Source organism: Gossypium arboreum, chromosome 6, assembly GCF_025698485.1.
Source record: "Gossypium arboreum isolate Shixiya-1 chromosome 6, ASM2569848v2, whole genome shotgun sequence".
NCBI lineage: Eukaryota > Viridiplantae > Streptophyta > Magnoliopsida > Malvales > Malvaceae > Gossypium > Gossypium arboreum.
This window is the reverse complement of record NC_069075.1, coordinates 8,793,658-8,815,848: the sequence shown is the minus strand read 5'-3', so window position 1 is coordinate 8,815,848 and position 22,191 is coordinate 8,793,658. Positions and strand designations below refer to the sequence as shown.

At 33.8% G+C, this 22,191-nt stretch overlaps 3 protein-coding genes across 3 annotated transcripts; 1 reads left to right on the top strand and 2 right to left on the bottom strand.

The window, feature by feature from the left end:
- The first annotated feature begins 2,389 nt into the window (after positions 1 to 2,389).
- LOC108484726 (putative serine/threonine-protein kinase-like protein CCR3) lies at positions 2,390 to 5,320 on the top strand. Its single transcript, XM_017788629.2, has one exon. It carries the CDS (start codon positions 2,728 to 2,730, stop codon positions 5,167 to 5,169), a length of 2,442 nt encoding a protein of 813 aa, XP_017644118.1. The 5' UTR covers positions 2,390 to 2,727; the 3' UTR covers positions 5,170 to 5,320.
- A 2,464-nt stretch (positions 5,321 to 7,784) lies between these two features.
- Positions 7,785 to 13,695, bottom strand: LOC108484048 (NF-X1-type zinc finger protein NFXL2). The gene is made up of 13 exons (XM_017787667.2): positions 12,361 to 13,695; positions 12,170 to 12,283; positions 12,031 to 12,086; positions 11,662 to 11,728; positions 11,351 to 11,443; positions 10,858 to 10,943; positions 10,599 to 10,761; positions 10,316 to 10,489; positions 9,905 to 10,095; positions 9,699 to 9,780; positions 9,318 to 9,524; positions 8,448 to 8,537; positions 7,785 to 8,370 (listed from the first exon to the last, which is right to left on the bottom strand). Exons 1-13 carry the CDS (start codon positions 13,516 to 13,518, stop codon positions 8,212 to 8,214), a joined length of 2,640 nt encoding a protein of 879 aa, XP_017643156.1. The 5' UTR covers positions 13,519 to 13,695; the 3' UTR covers positions 7,785 to 8,211.
- A 1,727-nt stretch (positions 13,696 to 15,422) lies between these two features.
- LOC108486672 (phosphoinositide phospholipase C 2-like) lies at positions 15,423 to 19,434 on the bottom strand. Its single transcript, XM_017790842.2, has 9 exons — positions 18,950 to 19,434; positions 17,804 to 18,000; positions 17,424 to 17,559; positions 17,110 to 17,343; positions 16,784 to 17,007; positions 16,564 to 16,681; positions 16,285 to 16,428; positions 16,104 to 16,190; positions 15,423 to 16,003 (listed from the first exon to the last, which is right to left on the bottom strand). The coding sequence occupies exons 1-9, from the start codon at positions 19,244 to 19,246 to the stop codon at positions 15,704 to 15,706; spliced, it is 1,737 nt and encodes a 578-aa protein (XP_017646331.1). The 5' UTR covers positions 19,247 to 19,434; the 3' UTR covers positions 15,423 to 15,703.
- Between the last annotated feature and the right edge of the window lie 2,757 nt (positions 19,435 to 22,191).

The following is a 22,191-nucleotide window of genomic DNA, read 5'->3' as shown; positions in this document are numbered from 1 at the left end:
CTAAAATTAAAGTGTAAGGACCAATTCTGCAAATTGAGAAAAGTGATTGGACAGATTATAGAAATTGATCAAAATAAATACTACTATTAAACCAAAAGGATAAATTAAGTTTTAGATTAATGTTAAATTTATTGTAAGAGACATTTACCTTATAAAAATTATTAAGTACCACGTAAGATATAGTTTCTCTCAAAAATATTATGTCATGGTTTTTTTTTCTTTCACATTAAGTCCTTATTGTCATTCAATTTCATCCTTATCTCTTCTCTCTTTTTTCTCCTCCTTCCCCTTTCTCCATTTGCATTCAAGAGATTCATCAATTTTTTTTTTTTTAACATGAAGTTATTTTGTTATCATTTCATTGGAATCATAACATTGAAAAACATCAACGTTACGTAATAGATATTTTTTTATTAAATTTCAAGGGCTTTTAAGTATTTTTCCTTTTAAGTTTTTTATCCAATAAATAAATAAAATTAGATTATGATACACATACCATATGTTTAAAAATAAATAAAGGGCATTGATAAACGATTCATCAAATATAGTAGGGAAAGTTGTTGGAGGTTACCGAAAGTGAAATGGTATAAAGTGAACATAGATGGTGCAAGGATGTTGGAGACTGATCACGCATCATCTGGTGGTGTTATTAGAGACGATCATGGAAGATGGAAGATGGAATTTACCCGAAAGATTGGAATTTGTTCTACTGTTGAAGTCAAGCTATGGGGAGCATACAATGGATTACGGCAACCTTGGCAATATAGGAGCAAGGAATGTGATTCTTGAATTGAACAGCTTAGAGGTTGTTCATATGTTGTTGACTCCTATGTCAGAGTTTTCCCATTTTGCAGTGGCTCGGGATGTCAAGCGTTTGATTCAAAACCAATGGGAAGTAAATATACAACATGTCAAAAAGGAAGGAAAAAAAGTTGCATATGCATTAGCTAGACATGCCCTTGGTTGGGGGATAGGATTTTATAGTTTCCTGCAACCACTTGATTATGTTTTGAATTTTACTAATGATGATTTAGAGGGTTTGACTAAGCTGGATGTAAAAGTTTCTTTTGTATTTTTTACCCTAAAAAAAATTGATATAAAAACAAATGAAATTTTAATTGAAATGACAAAATAGAAATGTTGAACTTATTGTGCTTGGAAAACTATTTAGTAACTGGATTTAAGTGTAGTTACTTGTAATTATACTTATGTGACATACTTGAGTAATTAATATAATTAGTGAATCCTATTGAATTAAGTACAATTGAGCATCGCGATTACACTATTCAATTACTAAGGGAGCATGAGAATTGGGACAATTACAAATAATTACACTAAAATTCAATTATCTTATGGTTTTCCAAATACACCTGCACAAGATTTGAGTTTTAAGAAGTTATTTTATATAATAATATTTTAAATTTTAGAACATATAATTTTAAAATATACTTTCATGTTATTTTTCTAATTTCGTTTAAATAATATGAAAATTCTATTGGTGAGAGATAATTTTTCATACACTTTGACCTACCAATTTATTATAAATTATTTATATTAATTTTAATTAAATTATATATTATTTATTATAAGTTATTTATACATTGCCAGTAATAAAGCAAATGGTAACAAGAAGTATATATTTAATATTAAAAGAAAATAACTCAACAAATACGAAATTTTAAAATAGTTAGATAAAAGTGTATACAGTTTTTTTTTTGTTAACTTCGTCTTTAGTAATTTATTTCCTCAATTATTATTGTATTTTTATAATAATTAGTATTTTTAAAAATATAAACTTATAGAATTATTTAATTACAATTTATACTACCAAACATTACTTGAACAATTATGATGTTCTTAAAATTATCTAATCTAACATATACAATTTTTTTATAATTACAAGAAGGTGTAAATTTTAAGTTCAATTGTCAACCTTAATTATTTGAGTTCAAACATAATTACGTTTGTATTTTTTATCTTGTAATATAAAAGATATAAAAAGATTTTAAAAACCCTCAAAATGATATTATTTATTAGGATAATATAATTTTTGGTCCTTAAATTTGATAATTAAATCCACTTTAATACTTGAATTTGACAACTAAATCTATTTTGATTATTGAACTTGGGTTCTGTTAATATTTAATGACGCAACCAATATTCTTGGAACACAATTGGATCGGTCTGCTGGATCGATAAGATTGAAATCCGATAGATACATTGATTTGAACAAAGAAGTTGAACCGATTGAATAGGGAGTTACTTGAAACCAATAAAAATTGAAAATCAAAACAAAAATCAATAGTTAAACAAGCTTAACCAATTTAATACTTAAAAAGAATTTTTATAAAATTTATAAAATTCTAACTAATCAAAACGATTGAATCGAAAATTATAATTTTAATTCAATCATTTATCATGCTTAGAACATTGTATATGACACTCAAGCTTAAAAAAGTGTTGATATGGTAAATTTAAATTTTACATCATTAAAATTTTATATGACAGTTAAAAAATAAGGTGGGAATTAAAAGAGGACGGTTCCAAACACGGCCTCATTCTCTTTCTTCTTAAAACGCTTTTAATTTTGAAACTCTCCGTTTCATTAGTTTCTCTCTCTAAAACTTTGATTTTTCCGTTCATTTAATTTCTTCTCACTTTCTCTTCCCAAATGAAGCTGACGGACGGAAACGCCACTTCTTCCGCCGTCATCTTCCACTTTTTTAAATGACGAAACTTTTCTTCCCTCTCCTCTTTGCCGTCAGTTCCCTAGCCGTTATCTCCTTCCCGCCGTTAACTCATGCCTTGGGCTCCGGCTTGACGCTCGCCGTCGCCTACGGAACCGCCACCGTATGCGGAATCGTAGCCGCACAGCCGACTGAACGCATTATCTGCTACCGCGCCGGCGAAAACACCTCTTCCTCAATCGCCCCTGTCCCGATTCTCCCCAACGTTTCATACTTCACCGTCGCCGGTGGTGAAACCAACCTTTGCGCCCTCCGTTCCGGCGGTTACAGCCTCCTCTGCTGGGAAACGGACGCCCCGAATTACCCCGTTAAACGTCTCTACGTTAACGACACCGTTTTCCTTCAATCCCTCTCCATCGGCGACGAAAGGATTTGCGCAACGACGATGAACACGTCGCAGCCCGTCGCCTGTTGGAGACCTGACGGAAACAACCGCAACGACGTCGGAGAGCTACCCAATCGCAATTACACAATGGGTAAAATCACGTCCGGATTTGGGTTCTCTTGTGGGATTGTACTGAGTCAAAACAACCGAGTTGCTTGTTGGGGAAGTAACTCGGTAGTATCGACAGACATCGAAAGGCAGTTCGGGAACATGTCAATGGAAAATATCGAAGCTGGGGTTTCCCATGTCTGTGGAGTGAACTCGGTTGGCGATTTAGTTTGTAAAGGAAATAACTCGGCAGGTCAACTCAATGTTCCATTAAACAAAGGGTTACGCTTTGCTTCATGGTTAGCTCTCGGTGAAGGGTTTAGTTGTGGGATTAGAAGATTGAATGGCACGGTTGTTTGTTGGGGTTCCATGACTGAGTCCGCCATTGAAGACATCGAGTTCGAATCCATTGTTGCAGGCTTAAATTTCACTTGTGGGTTAACAACTAAGAATTTATCTATAGTTTGTTGGGGTCCCGGGTGGCCTGGGAACAACGGGTTCAATTCAAATTATTCTTTTGAGTTACCTTTAATGGCGGAGGTTTTACCAGGGCCTTGTGTTCAATCTTTTTGCAGTGAGTGTGGGATATATCCTGAGTCGAATAGGCTTTGTTCTGGTTCTGGTAACATTTGTAAGCCCTGTTTTAACATCACCACCGCATCACCACCGTCTCCGGTGGCTCCATCACCGAAAGTATCGAGGCCGTCTCGAGAGTTGAGAAGAGGGTTGTTGGCATTTGCCATAGTTGGATCGATTGGAGGTTTTATGGGGATTTGCAGTGCTATTTATTGTTTATGGACTGGTGTTTGTTTTGGGAAAAAGAAAGTTCATAATTCAGTTCAGCCAACAATCACTCGAGCAGGCTCGAATGGCGGTCCTGGATCGAACAACAGTCCTCCTTCGAGGTCGTTGAGGATTAGACGGCAAAGTTCGAGAGCAATGAAGCGTCAACGAAGTGGACCATCAATGATTCGTCAACGAAGCGGAACATCATCGAAACACGCTGATAAAGCCGAGGAATTCAGCTTTGCTGAACTTGTTGCAGCAACCAATGGTTTCTCATTAGAAAACAAGATTGGTGCAGGGAGTTACGGGGTTGTTTACAAAGGAAAACTGTCGGACGGTCGTGAAGTAGCAATCAAACGAGGCGAAACCGGCTCAAAAATGAAGAAATATCAAGAGAAAGAGATTGCATTTGAGTCCGAATTATCCTTCTTATCAAGGCTTCACCACAAGCATTTGGTTAGACTTGTTGGATATTGTGAAGAAATGGATGAAAGGCTTTTAGTTTACGAATACATGAAGAATGGAGCACTTTACGACCACTTACATGATAAGAACAACATCGAGAAATCCAGCAGTTTACTTAATTCCTGGAAAATGAGGATCAAAATCGCACTCGACGCGGCTCGAGGGATCGAATACCTTCACAACTATGCAGTTCCCCCTATAATACATAGAGATATAAAGTCTTCCAACATATTACTCGATGCGAATTGGACAGCAAGAGTTTCAGATTTCGGACTCTCGATGATGGGACCGGAATCAGACCGAGATTACAAGCCAACAAAAGCAGCCGGAACAGTCGGTTACATCGATCCCGAATACTACGGATTAAACGTATTAACAACAAAGAGCGATGTATATGGACTCGGAGTCGTAATGCTAGAGCTTCTAACAGGGAAAAGGGCCATATTCAAGGAGAGCGAAAGTGGAGGGACACCAGTGAGCTTAGTTGATTATACAGTGCCTGCAATTATGAATGGTGAAGTAGTGAAGGTATTAGACCCTAGGGTTGGACCACCTGAGCTTAATGAAGCAGAGGCAGTAGAACTTATGGCTTATACAGCAATGCATTGTGTGAATTTGGAAGGTAAAGATAGGCCTACAATTGGTGATATTGTTTCAAATTTGGAAAGAGCTTTGACTGTTTGTGATGGCAGCCATGGCAGCATCTCAAGTGGTGCTTTCTCCATTGTTTCAGAGTGATTTTTTTTATTAAAAAAAATTAAATTTTGTTTTAGGCAGGGCAGGCATAGCTTTTGGGTTGTAAAAAGGATAGAATTTTCAAGATGCTTTTTTTGAACACTGACAACAAGAAGAAATGCTTACATCATTTGTTTCTGTTGGCCTTTTACAATTTTTTATTTTTTATTTATGTTTTTTTATAATTGGGAAATGGTTCAAAATTTTGACCATTTGGGGTTTTGATTTCGCACCAAGAAGCAAAAAAGAGAGACAAAGACAAGTCAGTCAACCTAACAACAAACAAAGACGGGGACTTAAACTTAAGCTTTCTAAAGTCGTTTTATTTTATATTTCACTAACTTAATTATAATATTGTTTTGGGAGGAATAATTTCGAATCCTAAATATGGATTAAAAAACGAACATAAAATAATAGATTATTAAAATATAAATATTTTAAACATGAGTATAGTGAAAAAGTAAGAAAAATAGATAATAAAAAAAAATTCATTGACTTTGAATTAGAAAAGAAAGATGAGGTTTGGATTTAGTTAAGACTTTTGGTCAATGCAAATTAGGCATAGTTGTTGTCTTAATCATCCCTACACGTGTACGGTCAATATTCAAGTTCCTCTTTTTATTGAAAAAAAATAAATTGGGGATCTAGCACTTCAATTATTCATTAATAGAAACGGTGCCCGAAAGCATATTTTTATTTATGAATGTCGAAATTAATATAACCTAAGAAAAAATTTATAAAATTGAATGAAATTAAATGTTAGGGCAATGCCAGATAAGGTGGTGGTGGCCTATTTGGCCGGTGATTTAACAACCTCTTTCCTTTTGCCTAATTTCGGAGCAATAATTTAATTTGAAGACATAAATTTTGATTTTTTTCATTTAATAAAAAATGAGTTTTATTTTAATATTCAACTTTAAATTTAATTATTAATTATAAATTTTGGATATGGATTTTGATTTTGATTATTAGTAATCTTTAAAACTAAATTTGAGATTTTCTCTCATCTACAATATATTTCTTCGAAATATTTTAAAATTCATAACTGAATTAAAAAGAAAATGTTACATGTTATATTTTTTTTCTACTTTAAAAGAATTACTAGATTTATATATCCGGAGATTTAAATATATATTATAAATTAATATAATTTTATTTAAATTTAAAAATTATTATTTCAATATTTTAAGTACGTACATTTATTTTTTAGGAAAGTAAAATTAAATTAAATTAAAAATTACAAATAAAATTAAATTAAATTAAAAATTATGATAAATTATACAAAAATATGAAATACAATAAAAATGTGTTTTGGGACATGGTAACAATGACTTAAAAACAAAATAATATTATTTTTTAAGAAATTAGTCTAACTTTTAAAGTTAAAATTTAGATTCAATCGTTAACATTTTTTTATCATTTTGAAATAAAATAAAAACCTCACGCTGCAACCATGTAATAAAAAAAGAAATTGCAATAAACATGAATTTAATAAATAATTTTAACAGTGTTAACAATTCTCAAAAGTTACATCGTCATTTTAATCGAAATAAATTATTTGGGCTAATTAAAGAAATTGAAAAATAGAAATAACAAATTATGCCAAAAGTTGAAATATAAATATTAAATATTAAATTTGAGCATAGTACAAGGACCAAAATTAAAATTTAAATAGTATTATATAATTTATAAAAATTTTAAAAACTTATTCAAACTCATAATTCTAAAATAATTTTTTGTTAGTATAATATATGTTTTAAAATCCATGTAAAAATTTGATCATAGTGTTTAATAATATTAAAAGAGACTAAATTATTGTAGAATTTAAGTATAACGATTAAATTTTAATTTTAAGTATAGTAGAGGAGAAAATGATATTTGATGAAAAGAAAGGCCTAGACACGTGTCAAAGTAAAAGACCTTCCTTTATAAAAAATAAAATCTTAATTTTACTGGAAAAATCAAAAGCGAGATTTGACAATTTTCTTATGAGAAGAAAAAGAAAAATGAAAACCTAGACAGGTGTCAAGGTGGGAAGGTGGTTTATAGATTATATTTTATGCTGCCCAAATTCCGGATTATTAGAAAAAGTGAGAAAAGAGAATGGGACTTCAGTTGGTGCCAACAATTCAGTTCATCAGTCTTCACTCAATTAATATTTCAATGTTTTGGGTCATGGTCTATGTTTGGAGAAAATGAAACATATTTAGAATAAGAAGATTATTATTAAAATAATCTAAATTATATTAAATATTGAGTTATCGATCCAACTGTTTGAAGTCCGAATTGAATTATTACTTAATAAATTAAAATAATTATTATATAAATGAAATTTACACTTATCACATTTTCAATTCATTTTTTAAATCTAAAAAAAAATCGATTGAAGGGGCATAAAATAAATAACCTTGACGTAAAACTACTTTTGAACAATAATTTGAATATTTGAAACAAGCTTAGGCATGTGGGTTATGACTAGACCAGCCCGTCAATAAGTATATCTTTTTTAGATATTATCATAGCCTTGTTACAGATCTGATTCAAAATTCTTCATTAAAAAAAAAAAAAAAAACTTTTGAGTATTAGTGCTAAAATAGTTTAAAGCGCAAATGAGAAACTGAAGGAAAACTGTGAACTTTCATTCGCTCCCCAAGTTTATAGATGAATTGGGTGAACGTCGAGCTCGTAGATTATGTAACAAAATCCAATAATAAAAGAGCCCGAAAAGGATCAGACTCATAGACTGAACCACTAGTATAGAGTAACAAAAATTCAAACAAGAAGCCCGAGAACGATTAGATTCGTTGGATGAACCTCGAGTGGAGTAGCGAAGAACTTGGCATCAAATCTTCAATTTGATATTTGATAACCCCCCTTATCATAAAAAGAAAAAAAATTCCAGCCAAACCAAATCTCCTGAGACCTTTGTAACTGTAATATGTTAAAAGGTTGAAGATGGGTCAGATTCGAGGTGGTCTTCTCTCTGCCAGTTGCAGTTCAGCTTCATTCACCCAATCCAAGAGTAGCGCCTAAGGCCGAGAGAGATCAGAATCGTGAACGTCTTCGTCTTGCTCGTTGCAGTTCAACTTCATTCATCCAATCTGAGAGTTGTAAGAGACCTTTGTAACTGTAATATGTGACTGCAATCAGAACTGCTCCGATGATGATAAATAAAAGCAGCCGCTTCACGCTGGCAACAAATTCCTGTTGGAAATTAATGTTGTTAGGCAAGGAAAACTGACTAGGAAATGCTTATTGAGCTTGTGAATAGAACAACACACCTGAAATCTTGAAACTTGCTTGCCCTCTTGAATCCGATCCCGCCTTTTTCTGCGCTTTGGCCCATGCTTTTCGTTTTCTGGCTCTTTTTTCTTCAATAAATGATGCAATGGTAAAACATTATAAGCATGCATGCAAGGAAGGTTACAGCATGCATGACAATAAAGAACGATGCAAATAATTTTTTTGTACCAGTTTGCAACCGGATACTGAAATTGTAACTATTTAACAAATAGAATACAAAACAAGTACGAGACTCTCTTGGTAGGCCAAGCAGTTTCCAACCAAATTCCAAAGCAGCCCCGCCCATTTTTTTGTGAAAACCCGATGATAAATCTCTGAAAATTGGAGATTGCTTTTATGGGTTGATTGCTAATTTAGAAAAGGCTAGCATCATCGACTCCTAGAATCCATGATAATAGCATAAAATGTAACAAGATGGTAGGCTGAATTTCTTGAGATTAAGATGTCTCCACAATGGCAATTATCTCAGCAACATCCACAAATTCTGACTCAAAGGAGGATTACTCGATGAAAGGAATGAGGAAATTCGGGTTTCACAAAGGGAAATGCAGGCAGATTCCTTGTTACTATAAAACGTGACAACTAAAAGTATAAGAAATACTCCTATTTCTAGTAACTGTAGAAAGGAAATTGATACTCTATCAGGCTCTATTTCACCAGGCCGCCTATCATGTTACACGTGATTACCGAAGATGCTTGAATCACTACGCATGCAATGCATGCCGTTTTCAAAAAGTCATAAACCAAAATCTTGAAAGCTTCAAAGTAATCTAAAATACGTAAGCTCCAAAGCAAATGAATGATGAAAGAGGAGTTGAAAAATGCTAACTCAATTTAAAAGATCTTACCTCCAGAACCTTAGGTTTACGCAATTGTAGAGCTGACTCAACCTCCTGTACTTTGCTCTTACAATCTGAATTGCAAGGCAGAAGTCCAAGCCCAAACTGATTCTTTGGTATATCTTTGGGGTCATTACCAGTATCACGATATGCAGCCTGAACATCTTGGCATATCCATTCCTTCTTCAAGGTTTGGCATTTACAGCGAACAGTAACCTGGCACATAGAAGATGGAGATTGAATAGGAAGTTAACAACACTTTAAATTTTGATTGTGAACTCAATTATATAATGTTGCTGTAAGTTGAAGGGAAATCATTCACCGAAATATCTGAAATATAGAAATTTTCTTACTTATCAGTGATATAGTCAATTAATTAAAATTTATTACCTTTTTGCTGCACTTATCAGGGGCTGGGCATTTATCAACATGGCATATTTCAGGACATAAATGCGTACAGTTAGGCAGCTTTCTGCAGCACAAGTTTCAAAAGAATTTATCATATATCTCAATTATATCAGGCTAATGAAAAACAATCCAACAACCTAAAAAGCAACTGCAGCAGGACAGAGAGCAAGAATATATCTATAAACTACCTATGGCAAGGGCCCCCACATGAGCGAGCAGCCACTTGATCCTTTTCAGATAAATTGTTATAATGGATGCACTCAAATGCATGGACCATTGCACCACAGTGACACGACCGTTTCACGAGCACTTTGCAAGGAAGGCATTCTCCGGGATGACAAGGTAGGGAGCAGGGGTGCGAACATTTAGGCATCCTCACCTGGGGACATGTTTAAAAGATAAGGCAATCAGATTCCCCTTATTAAATACAGTTTCTTGTAACTAGATAAACTGAGGTGACTATGAGTTCTTGATAGCAGCCTTATACGTTTTTAAAGTTTAAAGCACTCAAGAGACCAAGAGAGCAAAGCAGGGAAAAAAGATTAGAAGGAGTCAAATATCATAAATAGAATAAATGAGAACAATAACGGGTTTACCACCTTCTGGCAAGGGAGATTACACACTTCACAAGATTCACTTCTTTTCTGATGTCCTGATGAAGAAGGCTGGGTCTCCAGGGGATGGCAAGTTTTTGTACAATAATGATTGCCACAAGGAAGAAGATTTCCACATAAATTATCACAAGAAAATCGTGTTGTATTGGAGCAAACCATCTGAAACAAGGAAGAAAAATTAGTTCAAAATGAAATACACGGCCTTTGGGCAATCAAGTAGATCAATCAGAAGCTACTCCTTTACAACTTAAAAAGAAGTAAAACCAACCATCCTCTCTGCTCCAAAGTGCTCGCCAACACATGGTCTCCAAACAAGTTCTGGGCAAGGAGGGCAAGGGGTGCCTGGAGTGCACTCTGTCTGATGATTTGATTTCTTTTTCTTGGGTTTCAATGTGAATTCTGGATTGGGAGGAGGTCTTGGCCCATGACACCTGGAATATCAGAAGGAAATAAAACTAAATTAGCTAACAGAGACATATGTAAAGTTTGAAGTCACACCTTGAATATCAAAAAGCTATTTGGCAAACCTTAAGTTGCACTTATGACCACATGGATATTCTTCTTCACAAGGTGCCCGACATGGGGGGCAAGCTCCATAGTGGCATCTGTGCGGCTGGTAAAAAAGGGATGAGAATTATTGGCTAGGAGAACTTGAGCAAAATATGCCATATACTTTGTTTATGCTAAGTTATAAAGAAAACAGAGACAATCACTTTATGAGAGACACGTGCAATATAGAGACTTTTAAACATGATAAAAAATTATGGATTTATTAATATGACAATACTAGCTAATAACATAAGTTCTAAGACATATGCAGTAGCTGAGCCATGAAAGTTATCATGCATAGAAATGAATGAAATAATCGTGATGATTGCAGATAACATGTAATGCTAGCATAAGATTAAAACTTGGGCAAGGTCACGTTACTATCAAAAGCTTCATATAACAGACACAAGGAAGCTACAACATAAATAAGCTCCAGCAAGAATATACAGAGGTAAAGAATCTTAATAGTACCTTACTGGTTGATGCATGCCTGCACAAAGGAGCTATCTTACATAATTTACGGCATTTAGGAGGCTTGTGATCCATTTCAGTTCCACAAGGAACCTAGTAGAAAGAAACCATCACAAAATGTCGAAAGGTGGCTTATATTAGCAGCAGATAAACATATAAATAACATTGAGAAGCAATTTGCCAAATTACCACAAACCCATCATCAACTCAACTAAGACACTATATAGCCATAATACGAGATCTGAATGCTTGAATGCAGTAATACAACCATCTGCAAATGAACATAGAATCTGTGATAAATGAACTCTCACCTCAAAGTGTGTCTCACCACATGCACATGAAATTGTCACCATAATTGGACAGGGAGCACAGGCACCTCTACAATAATGAAAACTCATAGTCAGCACATTTTTCCTGCTGGATAAGTACTCAAAGCAAAGAATGTATAGCATCTGAGCCTTTCTTTTCTCCTATAGCTGCCAAGATTATAATAACATGACAAAGCCAACTAGATTTTCACTTTGAAAAGTTTAGAGAAGGGATAATTATTCCATTTAGAACAGCAATGACAAAATTGCTAGGCAGTTCTCTTTGTTTATCATTGTCCCACTATAACAATTTTATTGCCCTACAGACACTTAAAAGAAAAGTAAGTAATAAAACTTAATCATGTAGCATACCTATGGCAAGGAGCAGGGCATTTGTGGTTCTTGCAGCGAAGCCTCTTATCACAAACCTGAAGCATCCATAATTCTATAACATTTAACAGGCAAAAAAAATTTCAACAAAAGTAAAAAACAAGACAATAAAACACAACACCTCTGAACATGGCGGACAATCTCCATCACAACAACGACGTTTACAAGCATGGCGTCCGCAATCCCTCATTCTCAAACACTTCCTTTCACATGACAAATCTTGATAGCAAGGAACCTACATTAAATTCAGTTAAAAGAATCACGAAAATTCCACGAACAGTAACAAAAAGCAATCAATCAAACATTTGCTACCTCTTTCTTCAATCCTCCACACCGGCACGCCTTCTTAACCATAGTCCTACAAGTCTCCACACAAGATCCTTTGTGACACCGCTCGGGACACCTATGGAAACCACAATTCAACAGCTTATTACAAGTTGCACCGCAAACTGGAGCCACCCCATCACAGGGCAGCCCTTCATAAATTCTTTTCCCGCAAGGACATGTCCTATTTCCTTGCAATGGACACTCCCCGCAATCTCCCCCGTGGCATCCTCTTTCACAAACATGCTTTCCACAGTTAAGCAACTTTTTACACTCATTTTCGCAGCGATAATCCCGGTCACAACAATCTTTCTCTTCTTCCTTTTTACCACACCGGCAACGGTAAGTCTCACGTGCACGGCAAGGAGGGCACGTGCCTGGATGACAGATTTCGGAGCAGTTATGTTTGTTACAATCTAAACGCTTCTTACAAAGTTTGTTACAGGAAAAGTTTTTGAAACCGCAACGGCGGAAATCTTCGACGGAGCCGCAAAAGCAACGCGCTTTGACGGATTTCGGGCAGGACGGGCAGGGACCAGGGTGGCACAAAAGGAGGCAAAAGTGACCGCAATTGTTTGGCAACGGGCGGTTACATATTTCGCCGCAAGAGTGAGGGAGGATCCACGGGTTGTCAGACGGAGGATCTCGGAGCTTACCGCAGAAGCAAAGGTAACATCTAGGGATTTCAGATTTGGAGTAGGAGGAGCGGCACTTGGGGCAGTTCCAGGTGGCTTGTTTGGCGGCGGTTTCTGCGGTGATAGGGAGACGTGCAGCGGCGCGTGCTGCTGAAAGGTCAGAAGATTGGCGGGCCCATGATTGAATGCAGAGGAGGTGGAAGAGAGCGAAGCAGAGGGACGAGCAAGACCACGTCGGATCAGAGGGACGGATCCGTTCGAGGCAAATGAGGCATGATAAAGCGCCGGAGGAGGAAGAGGTTAAGAATGATTGGATCTTGGACAGATCAACGGCTGTGATCGAAGATGATGATGACGAAGATGAGGAAAATTCAAGGTAGGTTTTGAAAATAGAGTTTGAGAGATCGGATCCGACTTGGAAGTTCTCGGAATCGGAGCCCGAGTCCAGGTCCGAGTCCGAGAATGGCGGTTGCGATGACGGTGGCGGGTGGTAGTTGGCCGTTGTGTTCATTTCTTGGATTTGAACTTATCTCAGAGGAATCGGATTTTGCCGGGTTTTCAGAGTGATGATTTAGACGGCTCTCTTTTTTGAGATATTCAAAAAATCACGTCCAATTGTGATGAACGGCCCAGATATTATTGGATATTAATTAATTCGATTTTCCTTTTTGCTGATTTACAAACTCGGACAATGGAATTATTTTCGCAACAAATTGAGATATTCAAATGTGTTGGACAATTAAATTTGAATAATAAAAATATAATAACAAAAAATATTTAATGTTTACCCTTTTGGTAAATTAAAGTTTTAACTCGATTGGTATGAATATTATTATTAATGTAAGAAGATGTGGGTTTAAATATGCTGAAGCGCATTATCCTTATATTTACAAGTTGGGGAGGGACTAGAAGTACTCATAAGCCGACTCGGGCTGGGCCTAAAATTTTATCCAAGCTCGGACAAGATAAAAATGTTAAAACTCGGGCCCGGTCGAATTCGTATTAATTTTTTATATAATTTTAAAAAATATATAATATATTAAAAATATTAAAAATATTAAAATAAATATTTTCTAAGAAATTAAAAATAAATTTTAAAAAAATGTATACTTAAATAGCACTAAAATATATGCAACTTAACAAGCAAATTCTTTTAAAATGTAACAAAATTAAAAATAATAACAAAATAGTAGCACTATAATAGTAAAATGATAGCAAAATAGTAATAAATAAATAAAAACAAAATAGCAACAAAATAGTAAAAAAAAACAGTTCTTTTTGCATATTCCGGTCAGGTCAAACTTGGGCCAGAAAAGCTTTACCTAAGGCCCGGCCTATTTTTTAAACGAGAATTATTTTTTATCAAAGTCTATTTTTCGGGCTTATATTTTTATTCAAACCCTCCCATTTTTCGAGCTGGATGGCTCGGCCCATGAGCAATTATAGGAGGGACTATGGGTAGTTTTAGGCATTGTATCAAAAAGAACAGATATGATCAAAATCTATAATGAAATTGTTCAAAAAAACATTAAATTAAAAGAGTAGGGTTCAAAATGAATAAATGTATAAAAGTTGATGGTTAAATTTGTTATTATATATTATATATAAACAAAAAAAACATTTAATAGTGCGATTTTATGGAGAAACTGTTTTGCTTACGGTGGCTAATTTATCTATTTTTTCAATAAAAAAACACTAAAACGCTATCCAAAATATAATAAAATGGGTTTTGTGGTAATTTTACCCATAATATACCAGATAAAAGCCAAAAACATTTGACCATTGTACATTGCTAGCATCAGGAAATGAAATAATCGCGAATCTCAAGTAACTGGCTAAGTCGTCAAAATCGCTAAAGTGGTGATAAATCTTATCAATAAAATGGGCGCTATAGAAAGTCCATCTATTCCTAATCTCTAATAAAAACCAAAAAAATTTATCCATTTATAATCTTCCGCCAGTTGAATTAATGAATCGTCTAATCAAAAATGATAAACAAAATGCATAGGTTATTAGGAGTTCGAAAATGCATATGCATATCGTATACTACTTAATTAGCTTACGTAATTTGACTTGAAATTGAAATGTGAATGGTAAAATTGCTCCATAACAAAAAAAAAAAAGCCAATTTATCAAAAGAGTAAATGTTAAGTACCTTTTCTGTTATTTGCAATTATAAATTTATAAATTCGATAATATATTTACATATTTAGTTTTTATTAGTTTTATATTTTGATTTATAATAAAATAATAAACTAATATAATTAACATATTTAGGTACAATTACCCTATAATAAGTTCATGTACATCAGTATAAAATATATGTGACACGTGAGTTATAATTGTTTGATAATTCTGTTAACTATATTAATTTTAAATAGTAAAAATTAAGATAAAAGTATTATATGCAATAAATTCGAAAAACATTCAAATACGGGATTATTTCATTTGCTAATTAAACAATAAACGGTAAGATTCCGAGACATACTTACAAACATGGCTAATTTACACACAGCAATGATAGAAGCAATTCGAGAAAAAGAAGGAAAAAATTAAAAACATCGCACCCAAGTTCGAGTAATAAAAACAAGCAGCAAACATGTAATGTATAAGGTAAAACTGCACACAAGCTCACATCCCGTCAAACAGATTGAAGGTTGGTTTGGAAGTATGGACCAGAACTCAACTTTGGGTGCCTATGGATCGATGAATTCGAAGCGCATGAGGAGCTTTACAGAGCTGTATTTCTCGCCCTTGCGGCTGTTGAGGGGAACTGCTCGGATACCACTTCTTAGCTCCGAAATTGGTAGGCATGTTTGGCCTCCAAAGTCATCCTTTTCAGACATGTCGTATTCATGCACTTCTACCCGAAGTAGAGCCAGTTCTGGGACAGTTAGATGGAATTCGAATTCCTCGTTCCAACAAGGCACCCAATTGTCTTCTAATGTCTTTGTTTTCTTCATCACTGAATCGAACGAAACTCCAGCAATCCCCACCTGGGCACAAATTAATCAAATTTCAAGATGAATATTGTTATTTTTACACTGATCGGGTTCTACCGGAGGTATTGCCGGATATGTAGGCTTATTAACTTACCCTTGCATAAAAGTCCGGAGGAGAATACGCATCAAAATGAGTGTGATGAAAATCATAATACCACCCTTCGCCCATATACATAGTTACCTTCCAAAAACAAGATTGAGAAATTAGCACTCGGAGTTTAAAAAAAAGAAAAAAGCCAAAGAACTCAGATCTCATGGGCATAAAAGACACTAACCTTCAAAATTTTTTTAACCGGTAACTTGACAGTTGGATCAAAGACTGCCTTAGTATTCAATAGGAAATCGGGTTTTTTCAAGTATCCGCATCCCCCGTTGGCTTTGAACATTCCATGCATCAACCATAAAGATCTTCCATAACCCTTTTACAAGCCAACAAGAAAGTAATCAAATCTTAGGATTCACAGAAGCATACTAACATACATCGACTTAAGTAAGCATTCGTCTAATTCCACTCTAATATTTGAGCAAGTCTATGACAATCAACAGCATTTGACCTGCATATTAAATGCAACCATTTGAGCTCCATGCATCCATCCGATTAATGGGTTGTAATTGGAAGAGTCGACACGTGTACCCCTCGGATATACCCTAAGAATATTCCGCTGTGTAAACCTATAGCAGTACAAACAACAGAAAAAGGGAAATTTATATATAGATATAATCGAAAAACAAATAACAATTAGTATGTAATTTACCAAATTGTTTACGAAATACCTGACAATTTCTTTTCCGTGAGTAATTGCAGCTTTTTCAAGTTGTTGCTCACTCATGCTAAGACGTCTTACTTTATCGGGATCCACCTTTAGACACTCTTCTAATCCTCCCTTTGGCTTTCCGGCATGAATAGCAATTAAACGTTTATATTCCGCTGCTAAAGCATGCTGTGGCTTATCTCCATCTTCATCGGGATCTTCCTCATCTTCTTCACCCAAGTCATTCTGTCATAAAAGATTAAATGGGGTAAGTGAATTGTAAACTTTACTGGTACAGCTAGTAGTCTCGATTTGAAGTATTAAGATCACACTCAGGATCTTAGAGACCTTGTCATCGTCTTTGAGAAGGTCTGGAACTTCTTTTCCCCAAGCTTCTTCATCACTAGCCTTAGCCCTCTCTGAATTGTTCTCATTTTCCTTAACTTCTTTGGCCTCAAGGTATTCCTTTGGTGGTTTAGTAGATATGATTATGCGTCCTTTCAATGATTCTGGAGACGGGAATTCCTTCAGGCATTCCGAGCCAGGTGAAAACAGGATGTCTCCAAAGGTTTGAGTCACCATCTAGAAGTTAGCCACAGAAGCGTAAATTATGGTAACACTAGCCATTTAAATTTCCCATCAATAAGCACCAAGAGACTCACCTCGGCAACTTTAGCTTGAAGATCTGGGGTAAGATGATCTTCTAGTGTTATAACAACTGGGTATTCCGACGCAACAAAAGCATAATCCTTAATAGACTTCAAACACTTGATGAGTTCCACCGGAGTAGTCAAAGTCCTACACGAAGAAGATTATTCATTTTCCTCTTGAACCAAAATTACTAATTTTAAAACATAAGAAACAATTAGTTATAGTCGAGGGAGCTCACATGGTTAGTCGAATTAGTCATGTTTTTTCATCATAGAACAAGCCCGAGATACCAGCTCAAGTGAATGAGCAAACCGTTATAATGAAGTTACGAGTTTGGTAAACTATTTATTATCATTTCACAAAATGATTTGCAGTTCAAGAATATATATACCTTCCATGAAGAACATCGACATTATCTTTCGTGGAATTTGGCCATATATCCAATTCTATCACTCTCACGCCTCTCTTAAGTGCATGTATGATTGGGACATCGCTGCAGTCACTACTGAGTTGATTCCCAGTAAGATAGGAATTGTGACCGGTATGTATGAAATAATGTGACAAAGGAGCATTCATATCATGGTGGACCTGAATTCAAAGAAATGAATATGACATAAACGACAATGGCACAAAAGTATAGAAAATCGATGAATTTGTATTGTGAACCAAATTACAAATTGAATAGTGAATAGGGGTATCACAAAAACTCGGATGGGAACAACAATCCTAAATTCATTTCCTTCATTGAGACAAGTTCAAAAGCATGTAACGGTATATTTTAACTTGAAATAAAAGCATTTTCCGAGAAATCGGGGCATTTCAAAGGTATGAAAGCAACGAAGCAATTCAGCCAATATACACTAATTACTAAGCTGAAAAAAAGTAATTAGTTTCATTTAAATCCCATACAAAGATACCGAATTTTCCTACTCAAAGGTGAAACCCAAATAGGAAATATAAACTCAAATATCATATATCCAAGACTTCCTTTTTATCCCAATTTTCTCAGCAACCAAACACAAACATTCAATACCAATTAAATTACAAAAAAGGAAAACTAAACCCTAAAAACAATATAAAAATGGAAGGAAAAAAGAGTATAAATTATAGGATTAATCGAGTTTGAACTCAAGTAAGATAATCTAGCTAGCTCGTGCAGCTCGATTTTTATTTCGAATCAAGCTTGAGCTCTAAAGTAAAACTCGATTGAGCTTGATCCAAGCTTCTAATTTAAGTCAAACTCGAGCTTTTTACAGCTTGGGTCCATCTAAATTACAATTTACAGCCCTAACTCAAAAGTAGAAGGATAAGAAGAAAAGTTCCCAATTTAAGTTCAGCTGAGTTTACTGCAGAAAACCCAAATAGGAAGTAAACTCAAAGATCACATAGTATTTAAATAATTCCAATTTCTCCCAAATTTTCCTAGCAACCAAACAAAAACATAATAATCTAAAGTGGAACCAAACCAATCAACATTTCAACCACAATTAAACAACAAAAAAGAGAAAAAAAAGTTGTTTTTTAAGAAAGAAATTACCCCAAGAGAAGCCTGAGGAGGATTGATATCACCAAAGAGATACTTAAAAAAGCCTTCAAGATTTAGACCCTTTCTATGAAAATGCTTAACACTATCAACAATTTTCTGAGCATCTTCTCTGGTAGCCTTATTTTCTTTCTGGAATTCAACTAAGAACCTGTGGAGTCCATCAATGGACATCATCCCATGCTCAGAGTACTGCTCAAACACCTGCTTGATCTCCTCTGGTGCCTCTGACACTGCAACCCTAAACCTCCTCCTGAAGCAAAAGCACACCCTGTATGTTTGTTTCGACATTGGGTTTCCCCTAGAATTCCCAGAAAACAACCTGCGAATCTGCACTGTCTGGATTTTAAGTTCCTAAACTGCCAAGGTTTGTTCTTGTTGTTATGCTTATCATCTTTCCTTATTTTTTTTTTTCCAGAAAAGTAGGATGAGACATATTGGGTCCCACAGACAGTCTTAATTCGTGGACCCCAGTGGACAGTTGGCATCGCCATGGTTACTCACGTTTATAAGATTTTACGATTTGTCGTCTTTAAGCTTTATCTCTTAGTTTTTCATAAGTCGAGATAGGTTATGTGAGATTTTAGGTTAATTTCACAAGAAACCCTGATTAAAATTTTAAATTAATTCTCAAACTTCAAAATATTTTAATTGAATTCTCATTGTATTAATAGCGTATCAATCGGGTTCTTATGTCAATCTAATCATAAGCTTGGGCGTTAAACACCAGCTCGAATCTAACATGGAGCATATTTAAGATACATGAATTAAATTTATAAATTTGTGTACACTTATTGTTTGGGCAACTTAAATTTGACGTGTTAAAAAACAATTAACCTTCCTAAATTTTATTAACACTATTTATTTTTTAACATGTTAGATCGAATTGTTCATGTAATAGTCTATAAGTACATGTATTTATAATTTGATCTAAATGTTCTAAATATACTTCAAATCATATCAAAATAAAAGATCTGATTGGTTCGATATTAATATATTTAGGACTCAATATCATATCCAAATTCAAACAACCATGAATTTAAGTCTTTATATTTTATACATTTGAAATTCAGTCCTCCTACTTTTATTTTTAAAATTTTAATCCTCTACTTTTTGGATTTAAAAATCTGATTTCAAATTATATATAATCACTTAAAAATTTAATTAAAAAGTTAACAATATTAACTAGTTAATAATATTATAAAATATAGAGAAAAAATTAAAATATAAAGATTAAATATCAAATTTTACCATATTAAAAGGACTAAAACTGAAAATAAACCATTTTTATAAAATTAAAAAGAGTGTGGTGATATGTGCCACGTGTCAGCATGAATTTATATATATATATATATATATATATATAGTAGGTATAGAGATTGTGTTTGTCCTTTTATTTATAATTTATTTATGGACGGATTCTGTTATTCTTATCGCTGGCTGAAGTATACTATTTTGCTTTTTTTTTTTCAACAGTGTGAAAGACGTGTTTTTTTTTAAAAGTGTAAAAGACGCGTTTTATTCGTTTTATTAATCAGTGTATTTTTTAACATAAATTTTATTATATGTTCTTATTCTTTTTAATATAACATCTAAACTCATAGCTTCTCTATAACTAAACTTATTTATGAGTCAAATTACTCATTCAGATTTAAAGATCGGCTTGAAATTTAGACAATTTAGATAAAATTATTAAGTTCAAAAAATAGACTTAAGCAAAAATTAAGTCTGTTTAAAATATGTATTGAGCTCGAGTTTGAACATTTAATGTCCGAAGTCTGATTAGACTCGGCTGTTTTTAAGTTTATAATATTTTATATTATGTTATTTTTATATATTATATAATTTAGAACACATTAAAAAATAAACATGTACTAAATATATAATACTATTATAATATTTAAAATAATATTAAAATGGTTATATAAAACTTTCAATAAATAAAAATTATAAAATTTTATTAAATATTAAAATAATATAATATAAATATTTTTAAAATTAATAAAATTATATGGGCAGCCTAAAATAGGCTTAGGTTAATCTTTTGTAAATATAACTAGAGTGATCATGGGTCAAGGGCTGGCTGGCCCAAGGCCCGCCTAAAAAATGGGAGGTTTGGGTAAAAATATAGGCCCGAAAAATGGGCTTGGGCAAAAAAACGAGGCCCGTTTAAAAAACGGGCCGGGCCTCGGGTAAGAGTTTTTTGGCCCGGGCCCGGCCCGGCCCGGCCCGAATTATATATTAATATATTTTTTGTTTTTTATTTTTAATTATTTTAAATTTTTAATATAACTATTTTTTATTATATTGTTAATTTGTGTATTGTTTTAAGAATTGTTTTAGTATTATTTTTATTTGTTTTAATATTTATTTTTATGTTTTTAAATATATTTGATTTATTATATTTTTAAATTTTTTTATTTAATAAAATAAGAAAAAAAATTAATATGGGTCGGGCCGGGCCGGGCTCGGGCTTAGTAATTTTATTTCGGGCCGGGCTTGGGTAAAATTTTAGGCCCATATTTCGGGCGGGGCCGGGCCCGGGCCTAGTAGACGGGCCTAAAATTTTACTTGGGACCGGCCCGAACCCGGCCCGGCCCGGCCCATGATCACCTCTAAATATAACTAATTTAGATAAAATTTTAGACTCATATTTTAAATTGGATAAAATATAATACTTAGGCCCAATCCGACTTATGAGCGCCTCTATCTCAAACCTTTAAATAAAAAGATAATTCGTTTCAACATACTCAAACTCACATCTTTCTATACTGACACCAAAATCGATACCAATTAAGTTAAGACAATAGACTTAATTAATGTATTTTTAATATCCCTATTTATTATCTGCTACATATATATATATATATATATATATATAATTTTTTTTCTTCTTCGTTTCTGCCAAAGAATATTTTGGATCTTTCATGAACCGGAACTATCTGGAAAGCTTTGGAGTTTGACTTTACGAGTTTTAAAAAAATGTTTTTTATTTAAATGAAAGGGTAAATTTCTAAATTAGTTCATAATGTGCTCAAACTTAAAAACCACATCCAACTTTCTAGTACTCATAAAATATAACATAAACGTTATGTGTAATGAATAATATTTTAATGCTTTAGTTTGACCTATCCTATTTATATTACATTCTTAACGTGCAAAACATTAAAAATCAATAAAATCCCATCATGATTCATGACTCAAATTTGAAATTAGACAAATGAGAACAGAAAATA

Excerpts from the sequence above, each read along its gene's own strand:
- LOC108484726 (XM_017788629.2), top strand. The coding sequence starts at position 2,728 with ATGACGAAACTTTTCTTCCCTCTCCTCTTTGCCGTCAGTTCCCTAGCC.
- LOC108484048 (XM_017787667.2), bottom strand. The coding sequence starts at position 13,518 with ATGAACACAACGGCCAACTACCACCCGCCACCGTCATCGCAACCGCCA. Across the intron at positions 12,087-12,169 it reads ATTGTCCGCCATGTTCAGAG|GTTTGTGATAAGAGGCTTCG; the intron begins GTGTTGTGTTTT and ends TGGATGCTTCAG. Across the intron at positions 10,096-10,315 it reads GTAATCTCCCTTGCCAGAAG|GTGAGGATGCCTAAATGTTC; the intron begins GTGGTAAACCCG and ends ACATGTCCCCAG.
- LOC108486672 (XM_017790842.2), bottom strand. The coding sequence starts at position 19,246 with ATGTCGAAACAAACATACAGGGTGTGCTTTTGCTTCAGGAGGAGGTTT. Across the intron at positions 17,008-17,109 it reads TTCTCAAAGACGATGACAAG|AATGACTTGGGTGAAGAAGA; the intron begins GTCTCTAAGATC and ends CTTTTATGACAG. Across the intron at positions 16,682-16,783 it reads CACGGAAAAGAAATTGTCAG|GTTTACACAGCGGAATATTC; the intron begins GTATTTCGTAAA and ends GTACTGCTATAG.